We start from the raw sequence: 12,778 nt of genomic DNA, 5'->3' as shown, positions 1-12,778 counted from the left end.
CCAGAACACTGACGACACCAAAGACTGGCGAGCCTGTGGAGCAACCTTCATACGTTGCTGGTAGGACCGCAAAATGGTTCAGCTGCTGCGCGAGTCAGTTCCACCGTTCCTTACAAAAGGAAACCTTACCATAAGATCCAGCGAGCTCCTTGATTATTGACCCAAAGGAGTTGAGAACTGACGTTCACACAAAAACCTGCACACAGATATTTATAGCAGCTTTATTCATCATTGCCAAAACTCGGAAGCAACCAAGATGTCTTTCGGTAGGTGGTAAGTAGTACATCCAATGGAATATTCTTCAGTACTAAAAAGAAATGAGCTACCAAGCCACGAAAAGATGTGGAGGAACCTTAAATGCATTATCACTAAGTGAAGGAAGCCAATCTGACAGGGCTGCATACTGTAGGATTCCAACCATAGGACATTCTAGAAAAGGCAAAACTATAGAGATAGTAAAAAGCCCAGGGGCTGGGAGGAGGGAGGCAGGACAGGCCGAGCACAGAGGATTTTTAGGGCAATGAGACTACTCACTACTGTGTGATATGGAACTGTTTGTCCAAACCCACAGAATGTGCAACACCAAGAATGAACCCTAATGTCAACTATGGGCTTTGGGGGACAATGATGTGTCAGCGCAGTAGGATCACCGGCTGTCACAAAAACAGCGCTCCGCTGGGGAAGGCCACGTATGGGGGGCAGGGGGTATTATAGGAATGTTCTATAACTTCTGAATACTGCTATGAACTTAAACTTGCTCTAAAAAAGTGTATGGAAAAAAATACATAGAACTTAAAAGCAGTGGGAGCTGAAATGCACATGAGTGGAGGTTTCCTGCAGAAGCCGGAAAGCTGGAGCCAGGAGGGGAGTGTGGCGCAATGGTCATGTCAGAAGCCAGTTTGAGGAAAGACCTAGAATCATCACAAGTGCCTTGCTCAAGGATCATCAGCAAGTCAAAAGGGGACAGAAGAAGAAAAGCAAAATGACAAAGAATCATTTGCCGTCAGGAAAATATTTTCCTCAAGATACAAATTTTTCAAGTTTTGCGGTTTAGCTCCTGACACTTGAAGTCTATCAAATTCATATGAACTGTGTTAATGCCAAGCCCAGACTAGACGGAAAGCCACACAGCTCAAAAAGCCGTCATTTCTATGCAGGTCCCATGGCCCGCGCAGCATGCCCACCCACGCCTCCATCCTGGTGAGCGAAATGAGAAATGGGCTGCACCGCTTGATGGAACCATTAGAACAGAATTAATCTGCCATTTCTGCAGCCCCAAATTGATGAGCACGCAGGAACTCATTTATAATTGCTTATTTCTACTTCACAACATTCCTTCCAGTATTTCTGTTCTCTAAAAAAGTCCATTAACATTGCATTATTTTTTTATAACCTTTAAAATTAATGTTGATTGGAAATATGTCCTCATACCAACTTAAGTAAATCTCACCGTCCCCACACACTGGCTGAGTTCCACCCACCAAGGAGGAGCCGCAGAGAGGAGCCCTTGGTTTTGCTTCATTCCAGGCCCTGCTGCGAGAGCCACCGGGTGGGGTGGGGGTGGGGGGGACGGACGACGACACACTGGGGCTCAGCTGGACAGTCAGAGGGCGGCCTTCTCTGCAGTGCAGCAAAACCACCTTTGGGGGCTGGAATGGGAGGAGGAAGAGACGCGTTTGCTTTATATTAAACAAAAAAGGAAACAAGGTTAAAATGAAGTTTATTATTTTTTGATTTTTTTTTTTTTTTTTTTTAAATAAAACTGTTTGTGAAACAGCTATTTTATCCCCACGGCAGAGTGACCCCTGAAAGATGCACTAACCCCTTCTTAAGGCCTTAACAAGATTTTTTTTTGTACTTTTTTCTTCTTTTTTTAAAACTCAGATATTTAAAAATTATACAATTTACAAAACAAAACAAAACAATACAACATAAAGAATCATGTAGGGTGGGGCTGCTCACCTGACAGGCCCCCTTTTCCTTTATAAAAATGAAAGCAAAAAAAAAAAAAGGGTTAACTGGGTGTTCCTGGTCAGCGTAACCCACACTGATCACACTCGACACAGTCCCTCCCCCCAGTGTCAATTCCTACAGCTTAGATTTCCTGTCCTGTCCTTCCGTCCTGGGGGGGGGGGGGGGGGCGCCAGGACTCAGCTGCCAGGAATGCGCGCCCAGAGGCGGGCCACCCCCTGACCCTGCCTGCCGTGCTCACTTAGTGGGGCACTCAAGGTTCTCACTGGCCACAGTGATCCAGGACAGAGCTGTGACCTTGGGACATCTGCCAATTTCACCCCCCAAAAAGATAAAAATTTTAAAAATAATAAATAAATAGTGTTTCTGGAGATGAAAAAAATTTATTTTTGTGTTTAAACATCATTCCCCCACTCTTGAAAACACGGACCGTCCCCACATCCCCCGCCCCGCACCCCTCCCCCGCAACTTTCCCACTTTGACAAATTAATGACAAAGGATGGTTCTGGTGTGGTTTGTCTGCTCTTTCAACCCTGGGTCTGCAGCTCTCTGAACTGGTGTGAGGCAGGCTAAAGATCAAAACCACATCCCGTCCTTTATGAGACCAGCTTGTTCAATTTCACACTTAAATTTCACTGTTATTGGAACAAATTTGGAGTTCTTTAACTAGAGAATTTTAAAATAGAATCAAAAGGGATAGCGCACCTTTCATTTAAACAAAGTCTTTCCAGACTAAAAATAGATTTATATATATATATTTTTATCCCACCCTTTTCACCCCCCCTTCCCATCATCCCACCCCTCCCCCCTCCCCCCACATTGTCACTATGGAGATTGTGTCCATGGAAACAGCCATTCCAACTTCTTGGGTCTTTCTTTCCTGTGGTGTCACGGTTTGGGTGTGATGTAAGGACTTGGGAAGGTGCTGGTGGGGCGGGCGGGGCAGGGCGGGGCCGCACAGCAGGACGGTTCCTTCCACCGCGAGTGTCCACCACCTCTCATCTCCACAGTCTCACCTGGAAGACAGAACCGACACTGGGTGCTGGGAACCTCCGCGCGGCCCAGGAGCTGACAGCCCCCGCTCCGGGGGTCCAGCAGCTGCAGACCCCCCGCAAGTGTGCTGACGTGGCGGGAGACCCCCAAGGCCAGGGGTGGAGCCACCATGTGACCCAGACCATGTGGCGCTGGGCTGGGACCACGGTGAAGGGCGGCAGCGACGTGGCCAGCTGCGCTGCGAATGGACTCTGTGCCCCTCGCGGCGCGGTGGCCTCCCCAGTGCGTGGAAGGAACGGAGACCAGGAAAGAGCTCTCCGACACCCTGGAGGGGGCGCCCCAGCTCAGGACCCCACCACCAGCGGCCTCCGGTGGAGCTGGGCACTTCGGTGGCAGGGAGCGGTGCTCACAGAGGTGGCTGAGCACGCAGACCTGCGGAAGCAGTGCTCAGGACCCCGTCACAGCGCTGGCAGGGACAGAGCGCACTCCTCACACTCAACAAAGAACGCTCTTCAGCCAGCTCTGTCGGGGAGGGCAGGGCCCCCCTCTGAGGCTCCCCAGGCGTCCCCTGCACTGGCTCCTCTTCCAGCCCGGGCTCCGGGCTCAGGGAGACGATCCTGATGAACACGTGGGGCGGTGGGCTTGTGCCACGGTCTCCTCCGAGTACTTCATGGGTCATTATGTATGCAGAGGTCTCAGAGAGAGACAGCGGTTTCTTCCAAGGATCAGTGCAGAACAATCAGAGCAGAAGCCGGGAGTGGTGGCCTCCCCCTACCTTCTTCCTGCCAGTCCGAGCGCTCCCTTCTTCCCCAGACCCCCTCTGCTGCCCTCCTCCAACAAATAACCCTCGGGAAAGCCCAGGCGGCACCATCCCTCTTCTGTTCTCATGCTACTAATAGGCAAAATCGTTCAGAAGGCTGGTCTGTGTGCAGGAGCTAAGAACCTTCTATTTAAAAGCACCCATATATATATATATTATATATATATTATATATATATATATATAATATATATATACCAGCCTTCACCAAAAAGAGACGTGTAACTGCTTGGCAGAAAACATGGCAGGAAGACCTTCTGCAGAGACAGCAGGACAATGTCCCCCTGCTCAGGATGTCCATGGTGACAGCGTGGCTTCCCTGTTCTGAAGGTGGCTCTGGGCCCCAGAAGTCGCCCTAGCCCTCCCGGCCCATGCTCCAGTCTGCCTCCAGCCCAGGGAGACTCGCCAGTCCCGCCCTCTGGTTTCCCTGAGGTTAAGGCCGCTTGCCAGGAGAGGGGAGAGAAGCAGCCTCCCGATACCACCCCAGGAACCAAAGGCCTTTGGTACATGTGATGACAAGGGCAGAGCTAATGTGATGCCTCAAGCAACAACCAGAGGGGCCAAGTCTGGCTGGGGATGTGGGAACGTGCGCGCAGAGGACAGATGTCCAGGCACACCTTGTAAGGCTCTGCTTGCGGAGGGAGACAGGGTAGGGTTTGCCCTCCCCAGGGCTTGGCAGTGTCGGGCCTGTACCCCTAGCCTGCTAACTGCTCAGAAGGAAAGGCCCCACCCCAGCCCCCAACCTCAGAGTGAAGCATGCTCGGCACCCCAGGCCTGCCCGGCTGGGGGCGCTCTGTGGGCTGCCAACCTGGGGCCCCGGGTGCGCCTGGTAGTCTGGGCAGCTATGGCCTTGACAGCAGCCCCCCCACTGTGGCTCTGTCTTCCAGTCTTCCTAACGGGACCTTTCCCCAGGGTCTGACCTCACACACCTTGAAGGTCAGGGGACCCGAACTTCTCAGAGTCACTTCTCAAGAACTGTTCCTTCAACAGGGAGCTTGGGCAGAAAATCCGTGTGCCAGGCGCTGTGCTAGGATTTCACAGAAGCTACCGCATGATGACACCAAGGCCTGACCCCCCATCTCAAGAGAGGACAAAGCTGAAGCGGAGGGACCCAAAGCCACAGGGCTGCTGAGGGGTGGGACTGGGGCTCCCGTCCAGCAAAGCCCTCTGCCTGGGCCCCCCGGGACTCTGCCTTCGAGCCTCAGTCACAGTGTGGTCTTGTCTGCATGGGATGCTGCTGAGACGGCGTGCTCCCCAGCAGGGAGTGCTCCCCAGCAGGGAGCCAGGGGCCGACGCAGGGCCAGCCGCAGCCAGTGAGAGCACAGCGAGCAGGCAGCCACTCTGTGCCGGGGGTTTTCAATACTCTCTTGGAAAGGCATCTTGATGTCCGGCTGCCGGTGAGCAGGGTTTCACCTGGGGCCACAGCCTTCCAGGACTCCCTCTACTCGTCACGCTCCCACCTTCCTTCCCCTTCAGCGGCCCCTCCAGGGCCCGAACTAGCGGGACCTTCTCCGGCCTTCTCCCAGAGCAGCAAGAATCCACCACCTCTGCCTGCCCTGCCCGGCCAGTTCCCACCTGTCGGTGGGGGCTGCGTGGTGGGGCCCTCACCTGTACCTATCCAGGCTCCGGCAGGGTGGTGAGCGCGTTCCTTTCTGGGGTGCATGCCCTCTCTAGCAGCCTCTGCCGGCCCCGCCGTGCGCACGCTCCAGCCTAGAGCCCAGCGGCCGGGGCCAGACCTGGTTCCTGTCCTCACTGAGTGCACAGTCTCGTGGAGAAGCACATAAGCAAACAAACGAATGATTCCAAATTGGCACAGGAAAGCTGCAGCGTGGGAAGGAGGCAGACAGGGACTCAGAAGGGAAGGCCTCATGAGGAAGGGACACTGAAGCCAAGACCCAGAGAGGAGAGGGAGCCTGTCACAAAAGATGGGAGGCAGAGCACCCAGGCCCAGGGAAGGGCAAGTGCCAAAGCCTACAGGGAGGAAGTCCGGCCTCTGAGGAGCTCGCCAGACACGTCCACAGGCCTTTGTGGAGGCGTGGTTAGGAGTCAGCACAGGGAGGAGGCGGGCACCCACGGGCCTGCCACCCTGCTCAGACACGGGGAGGAAGCAGCCTGCCGGATGGATGGCTGCCCAAGGACTTTTCCTCTCTGGCACTGCTGGCCTGCTGTGGGACAAGTGCAGACACCTCAGATACTGGGGGGACGCTGGGGGGATTAAATCTCCCATCTCCCAGCCCCCAGTTTTCTGCCAGACAGGGCGGTAGCAGGGTCCAGCCTTGACCCCTCCAGCTCCTGCAGGGCCCGGCGGGCCAGCAGGCCGTGAGAACCAGCGCCCCAGGACTTGCACAAGCTTCGCCCCACGCCAGGCCGCGCGGACACCTCAGAGACATCTCTTAACTGAATCCTCACAAGGTCGGCCATTGTTATTCCTCTCTTTACAGAAGAAACAGAAGCAGAAACAGTAAGTGCACTGCCCCTGGTTACACTGCACTTTTGTGTGAGAAAATGGGGCACCAAGAAGCAGGATTCATGTACTCATGCCCCCTCCCTGCCATGTCAGGATCCCCAGGGACAGTAGCTCTCTGTCCCGAGAACAGCCCCCGAGATGGAATGTTCTCCATCCCAATCACTGGGGTTTCCATACAATCTGCAGACGGCCACCGCCCTCAACGTGACAGCTGAACTGAGCAACCAGGACAAGGGTCCCGCCCTGTGGGGACAGCGTACGCAGAAAATCATTTCAGGCGGACATGGCTGGAGGCAGTATGCCCATCCCTTCCCTCTAAGAGGTGAACAGTCTGACCTCAACAGACTGGAAACCACCCTACACTGATGCGTCAGCCGCTTCCCCACTCCGCGCGCGTCTTCCGTCCACACAGACAGCACACGCCAACCGTGGCTGAGGTCGGAATGTCGCAGCTCACTGCTCCACGTGCGAGCCGAGGGCAGTCCTCCAGCAGCGCCCACGGCTGGGAGCAGTGGAAGGACATGATGAACAAGATGAAAATTCCCCAACACACGCTGGAGTTCCAGGACAAAAACAAAAGGCACCGGACAACAAATGGTTCTTTCCCTAACGGGGCCGTCCAGGACACTGCCAGGAATGTTCCTCGTGGCCCCTAGAGCGCGCGGCTCTACCCATCGGCCAGGCAGAGGAACTGCCAGGAAGAAGGCAGAGCCCAGGCACAGAACAAAGGCCAAGAGACACAGGCTGGAAAACCATCCAGACTGCGGTCTTGCACCGAGGGCTGCTCAGGGGCAAAGGAGTGCAGGAGCCGGTGGGCCCCGCTCTGTTCCAGAGATCCAGTGGCGGCTGCCGCCGCCGCCAGTTCGCTCACTTGACTCCTGTGACCAGAGCACCTGTGGCTCCACTCCGAGCCCCTCTCCCTGGAAGAGGCAGAGAGAAAAGGAAGGCACGACTGCGGAGGCCTCACTCGACAGCCCCCTCGAGAGAGCACGGCAGGCCTCTACAGCCCCAGGGCCGCACACAGCAGAGCAGAGGGGGCTTCTCTGGAATTCGGTACCAGGACCCACCTAAGAAACGCAGGACTCTCAAAGGAGGAAAACTGCCACTGTCTGAGATGAATTCTAGTTTTTCCCCAAACTACTGTTAGGTATTCCCGAGAAAGGTGGAACCTGCCGGCCGTCCCGGGGGGAGGGAACGGGCCACAGACTCTGGCGCACCTGTGTGTGGCCTTCAGGCACCCGGCATCAACACGGAAGCCCCCCATTTGAAGAGAACTAATCCCCTCATGAACATTTCTGAGACAACTGGCCCCCCTCTCTATCTTGTAGGAGCAAGTACCTCAAGTTACATTTTGGCTTTTTTCCCCCTTCTCTTTACGGTCTATTTTCCTCAGCCCTTGTGACTCCATGGAGGGGCGGCAGGGGGTGAGAAAGCGGGGAGCAGGGGAGGCCCACCGCCTCTGGGGACGTTAGTCCACTAATCCCGTTTCCACAGATGCGCGGCGCCGCTGCCGCCCTGACCACGAGCCCAGACACACAAAAGCACAACTCAATCTCTTGAGGTTTTTAAGAGTAAAATTAAATCGGATGCTAAAGTCCCTTAAATCTTTGAGGGGATTTTCCTTCCCTCTGTACTTCTGTGCAAAGGAACACTTCACAGTACTTGGGGGAAAAGATTTCAAAGAACAAAACTGGGGAATTTTTTGTTTTTCAAAGGAAACGCCACCGTAAGCTTTACAGATAGGGAGTAAGTTAAAAAGGACGGCCCCCTGGCTGCAAGCATCTCTGAGCCAGGGACGGGGTGGGCTGCTGGCCGGGTCTGTCCCGAAGCCTTCGGGAGCACCACACACAAGGCCTGCCTTCAGCTCAGTCGCCGTGAACTCCGAGAGGCCACGGGACAGTGTTAAAGCCTCCAGCACCTCTCCACGGACATTCGGGGAGCTGAACGACAGTCGGAGAAACGATTTATCCACCCGGTGTCGGCAGTCCACGCGCTTAAAGGCCAGCGGCGCAGCTGGCCTGGGGCGAGCAGGAGGGCAGAGGCCCCGACACCCACCGGGACTCTGGCAGGGGTGCCGGCCCCGACTCACCTGTGCTTGCTGTACTTTCCATTCCCACGAGCACACTGCCCCCCTCACCCCCGCTCCGACTGCTCTGTGCTGAGGCTGCCTTTCGCTGTCTTGTTCTGCAAGGGGGGGAGGGGGAATGGGAGGGGAGGCTGAGCCGGCAAAGCCAAGGAGACAAGACAGGAGGGACCGAAGAACAGTGTGGGGGTCGGGAGGGCAGAAGCGAGGAGAGGAATGGCACATGGAAAAGGAAAGAAAAAGCAGAGAGTCAGTATTGAATGACAAACAGGAGATATTCAGACAGGGCTTTCTGAGGCAAAATGTGACCATTAAAAAAGAGAAGTTTTAAAAATAAAAACACGTAAATTAACTAAAAGAGAATACTATAAGATCCTGTGGTCCATCTCTGAAAATAATTTTTAAAGAAAAGCATAAGCAAGCATCTTTCAGTAGCGTTTTGAGGGCAGACCTGTCAGGAGGACCTCTTTCGGGTTCATTTCAGCCCTAGTCGGAGACCGCGCCTGCGAGCGTCGTGACCACCAGGTGTCAGTGTGACCTCAGCCAGAGGAGCGCGCGGCCACCGCGGGAAACGCCAGGTGGCGCCCGATCGGCTGGGCGGCCCGTCCTCCCCTGGGCTTCCTTCTCCGCGCCCTCCATGCCCCCAACACACCCGCTAGCTCAGCAACAGCCCAGGCGCCCCTTATCTTCCATCCTTCCCTAAAAAGGGCCACACCAAGAGACCGCCTCTTGAATTATTCGGGAAATGAGGCGGCGGCGGCGGCGGGCCACCAACTGCACCACCAGTCGCTTCTGCCGAGGTAAAAAGACGGAGTTTCCCCCCAAAGCCCTGGAGTCAGTTCTGATTTCTTTTAGTCTGGGAAAGTGCCTCTGCTATGTATCAAGGCCTACAACCAATCTTACCTCGCGCCACCTGGGAACTGGGGTTCCACTAAACTAAAATGGGAATCAGTAGTTTTATTAAGTTTGATCTTTGAATTTCTCTTAACGATCAAATACGTTCCGCTCCCCCCCGCCGCGTTTCTCCCAGCCTCCCACAGCACATGGGGGGGCCAGCCTGGGGCACAGGTCCCCCCCCCAGCACCGGGCCTCCCCACCCTCCCGGGGCCAGGAGCAGGTGCAGCCTCCAATGTCGGGTCTGCAGATTGGGAGGAACACCCCCTTCCCCCAGCCCCTCTGGGGGCACACGCTCTGACTCACCTTGTGCTTGGGGCACCTCACCGAGAAGTTCTCCTCATGTAGCAAACAATCTACAAGACAGAAAGGGACAGTCAGACCGAGCCAGCGGGTGGTACAGCCCAGGGTAAGTGGGGGCACACTAGCCAGGACTGACAGTGCCAGACACGGAGATAAGTGGTCCCCACACTGTGATTTCTGAAACATTAGAGACACCCCCAAATAAACTATGGGACCGCAACATGGTGGAGTATCAGCCACTTAAAATTTTAATGTTTCAAAACAGTTAATGGTACGGGGACACACTCATGACACAAAATGGCTTGAAAAACCAGGATACGTAAATATAGAAGTACAATCCTAATTTTATCAAAATGTGTCATATGCATTAAAAACAAGACAAAGGAAACTTACCAAAATGTAACAGTGGTTCTCTTTGGGTAGCAAGACTATAGGTGATTTTATTTTTTTAATGTATTTCCACAATTACATTATTTTCATAATCAGAAACAATCTCCAATAAACGTTATTTTTAAAATCCCTCATTCTAGGCTAAGCCCATTCCAACAGGCCCAAGCCAAAGCTTCCTCGTGAAGACACCGCCAATCGGGAGGCACCCTTCTCCCCTGTCCAGAGCCCTGCTATCACCTTTGCCGCACAACCCACGGAGACACAGGAGAAGTTCCCGACACGAGCCACATAATCCACACTAAATGCTTCAGGGGAAAGTGAAATCCCACGAGGGGGTTACTAATCCTTGGAGGAAAATGATTCATTCCAACTTTTAACATGCTGACAGCATCCTCGCTGACAGCAAGGACACGCATTTGCCTCCAGGTGAGTTGAGCTCCGAGGCACAAGGGTAGTGTGTGGAGCAGGGCGAGGAAATCTAATTAATGAATTCACTCTGCACACCACAGCTCCCGGAGACCGACAGCCAGGTCACTGGTGCAAGATGCGGTGGCAGAATGTTAATAAATATTGATCACACATTCTCAGAGAGCTCCCGGGCACCGTGGCAGGAAGCAGCCATGGTACTTAGCCTTGTTAAATGTATGATTTAACTCAAGTTTAAACTGAGGTCCAGATTAGCAGCCTGTGTACCCACAGATTTCACATGAAATAATAATACGCAAGGGAACACACAAACGAAAACTTCTAAGGTCCTTTGTATCTTAAACAAACAGAAAAAGACTCTTTCATAATTGGGCTGGGCCTGTCCCATCACTGCCTCCCTCTGGAGCCCCTGAATACCCAGGAGTGGGCAGGCAGCCCCTCTGCTCCCGGAGCCAGCCTCCGGGCACAGCTCAGCAAGTCCGGCTAACCTCCGAGCCCTCCCCCTGCAAGCAAATAGCATGGCAGTAAATGAAATGTGTTAATTTAAAGCCCACAAATACATGGCGTGACCAAGGCCCCTGCTGCTCCAATCTGCCAGAGAGCTTAGGAACAGGAGGAGACAGACAACTGGGGCTCAGGGGAAGCACTTTCTCCTTACCTGGGCTTTGGCAGCACTGCTTGCTGGCAGTCTCTAGTTTGGGCCAGAGAAACAGCATAGCCCCCGTGGGGCTCGGCCACCTTTATGCCACAGGAGTTTAGAGAAATGAGGAAGGGGGACCATATTAGCTGGAAAAGGTGCCATCAGAAAGGCAGCGGCGGCTCACTCCCCCTCCCAGCCATGGAGGAGTCACCAGCTGTGACAGACCATTAGTAAAACATGTCTGAAGTTAGGAAACATGCCCTCTAAGTTAAAAAGCAGAAAAGAAATAAGACAATGTAAGTACACACTGAAGGCAACTGGAGCTAATGTCAGGTACTTCTGGAAACGGGAGTCTCCTACACAAATCTGCCAGAGACCACGTCCACCTTTGGCAATGCCTCCCATGCAGGAAGACTGCAGACAAATGCTCTCATCTGTCCTTGTAGTGTGCACAGGCCATCAGGAACCGCAATCCACGCTCCTGGCAGGGACGAGAACCACGGCCAGAGAGCTTAGCCACCCCCAAGGGCCCAGGGAGCCTCTTCTTGGCTGCCTTGACCCAGCCCCTGCTGCGAGGAGAGCAAAGAGCCAGGTGAGAGGTTCGGTGGGGCCCCTGCTGGGGTGTCTCAACAGGCACCCGCCCTAAATGGCCAGCCAGCCTCTCAATTTGTTTTCCTTAAGCCCCTGGCAATTTCCCACACTGGCCAGAGGGCCTGGTCAGCACTTCCACACAGTGAAGTCAAAGTAAATGGCGTGCCGGATCATCACACACGCTGGAAAAGACTCACAAGGTTGTCCAGTCAACAAGATGGCTTCCAGACACAAACACGACGCCCCAGAAGAGGATCCGCTTTCACTTCTCTCTACACTTAGTTTAAATGCAGAGTGGACTTTACTGAGCTCCTCACAACAAGCTACTTGGAGCTACCTGCACCCACGTGCGGCCACATCCACCCCGGCCGAAGACTCTAAACCTGAAGAGGGGGAAAAGGAGAGGGGAGGGCTGCTGTCATTCGGATCTGGCAGCCCCCCGACGTCATCTCCAGCTTGGCCGCAATCTCCCTCAGAGCTACAGCTGGTGCTCAGATTGGCCCAATCAGCCTGGGACTCAGGGAGCTGCCAGCCTCACCCGCCTTGCTGAGGGGCTCCTGGGCCCGAGGACGGGACTGTCGGGGCAGGGCAAGCCCTGGCACTGGTTCTGGGGTGCAGAGCAGGGTCTCTCCGGGGAAGGGCCAGACACCAGTCCTTTCATAACCACCGGGGGCCTGAGCCCACTGCGTCAAGACCAGAGTCTGCTGCAGGGCTGGCTGCAGACAGCACGTCCCAGCTGGGCCTCCTCCTGCCGGGTAAGAGGAAAACCCCCTCCGGCCTTTATGCACAGTAGCTGCTAATGTGCTAATGCAGCTCTTTTCTCCTTTGGTCTTAGTGGTTGCAGCTCATTGCAGTGAGACATTACTTTCTTTAAACCAGTGTTCATGTTCTTGTTACTGCAGCCCCTGGAGCCTCAGCCTGCACCTGTGACCCAACAAGCAGCTCAGGACCGCTAACCATGACGTCACAGGTGCAGGACCAACAACAGGTGGGGGGAAGCTGCAGCAGCCACAGACCCTCCGCAAAAAAAGATTCTGTTTCAGTGGAGACGTCCCCAGCAATCAAAGCTCTCCCGAAGACATGAACAGCTCTGTGAGGTTTGGGTGGTTAACAGGAAAGCAAAGATGAAAGTGTTAATCTGTTCTTTACTCATGCAGAGATGAGGAACTCTCCAACTCAGGGACTCATTTATTCATTTTTT

At 54.3% G+C, this 12,778-nt stretch overlaps 1 protein-coding gene across 2 annotated transcripts in view; it reads right to left on the bottom strand.

The window, feature by feature from the left end:
- Positions 1 to 2,766: 2,766 nt before the first annotated feature.
- The window catches only part of TCF20 (transcription factor 20), a 56,165-nt gene continuing 46,153 nt past the window's right edge, over positions 2,767 to 12,778 (bottom strand). The window contains exons 3-5 of one of the 2 annotated variants that reach the window (XM_034987373.1): positions 9,534 to 9,583; positions 8,340 to 8,467; positions 2,767 to 2,987 (exon numbers count right to left, since the gene is read on the bottom strand). In XM_034987373.1, the coding sequence (XP_034843264.1) occupies positions 8,384 to 8,467; positions 9,534 to 9,583 (134 nt within the window). In that variant the 3' untranslated portion in view covers positions 2,767 to 2,987; positions 8,340 to 8,383. The remainder of the gene's footprint in view (positions 2,988 to 8,339; positions 8,468 to 9,533; positions 9,584 to 12,778) is intronic. The other variant, XM_034987374.1, reaches the window with a different exon arrangement.

The sequence above is a fragment of the Mirounga leonina genome, unplaced genomic scaffold, assembly GCF_011800145.1.
Source record: "Mirounga leonina isolate KUSES-001 unplaced genomic scaffold, KU_Mleo_1.0 Mir_418, whole genome shotgun sequence".
Taxonomy (NCBI): domain Eukaryota; kingdom Metazoa; phylum Chordata; class Mammalia; order Carnivora; family Phocidae; genus Mirounga; species Mirounga leonina.
The sequence above is the reverse complement of the archived record's forward strand: the minus strand, read 5'-3'. Positions and strand labels throughout refer to the sequence as shown.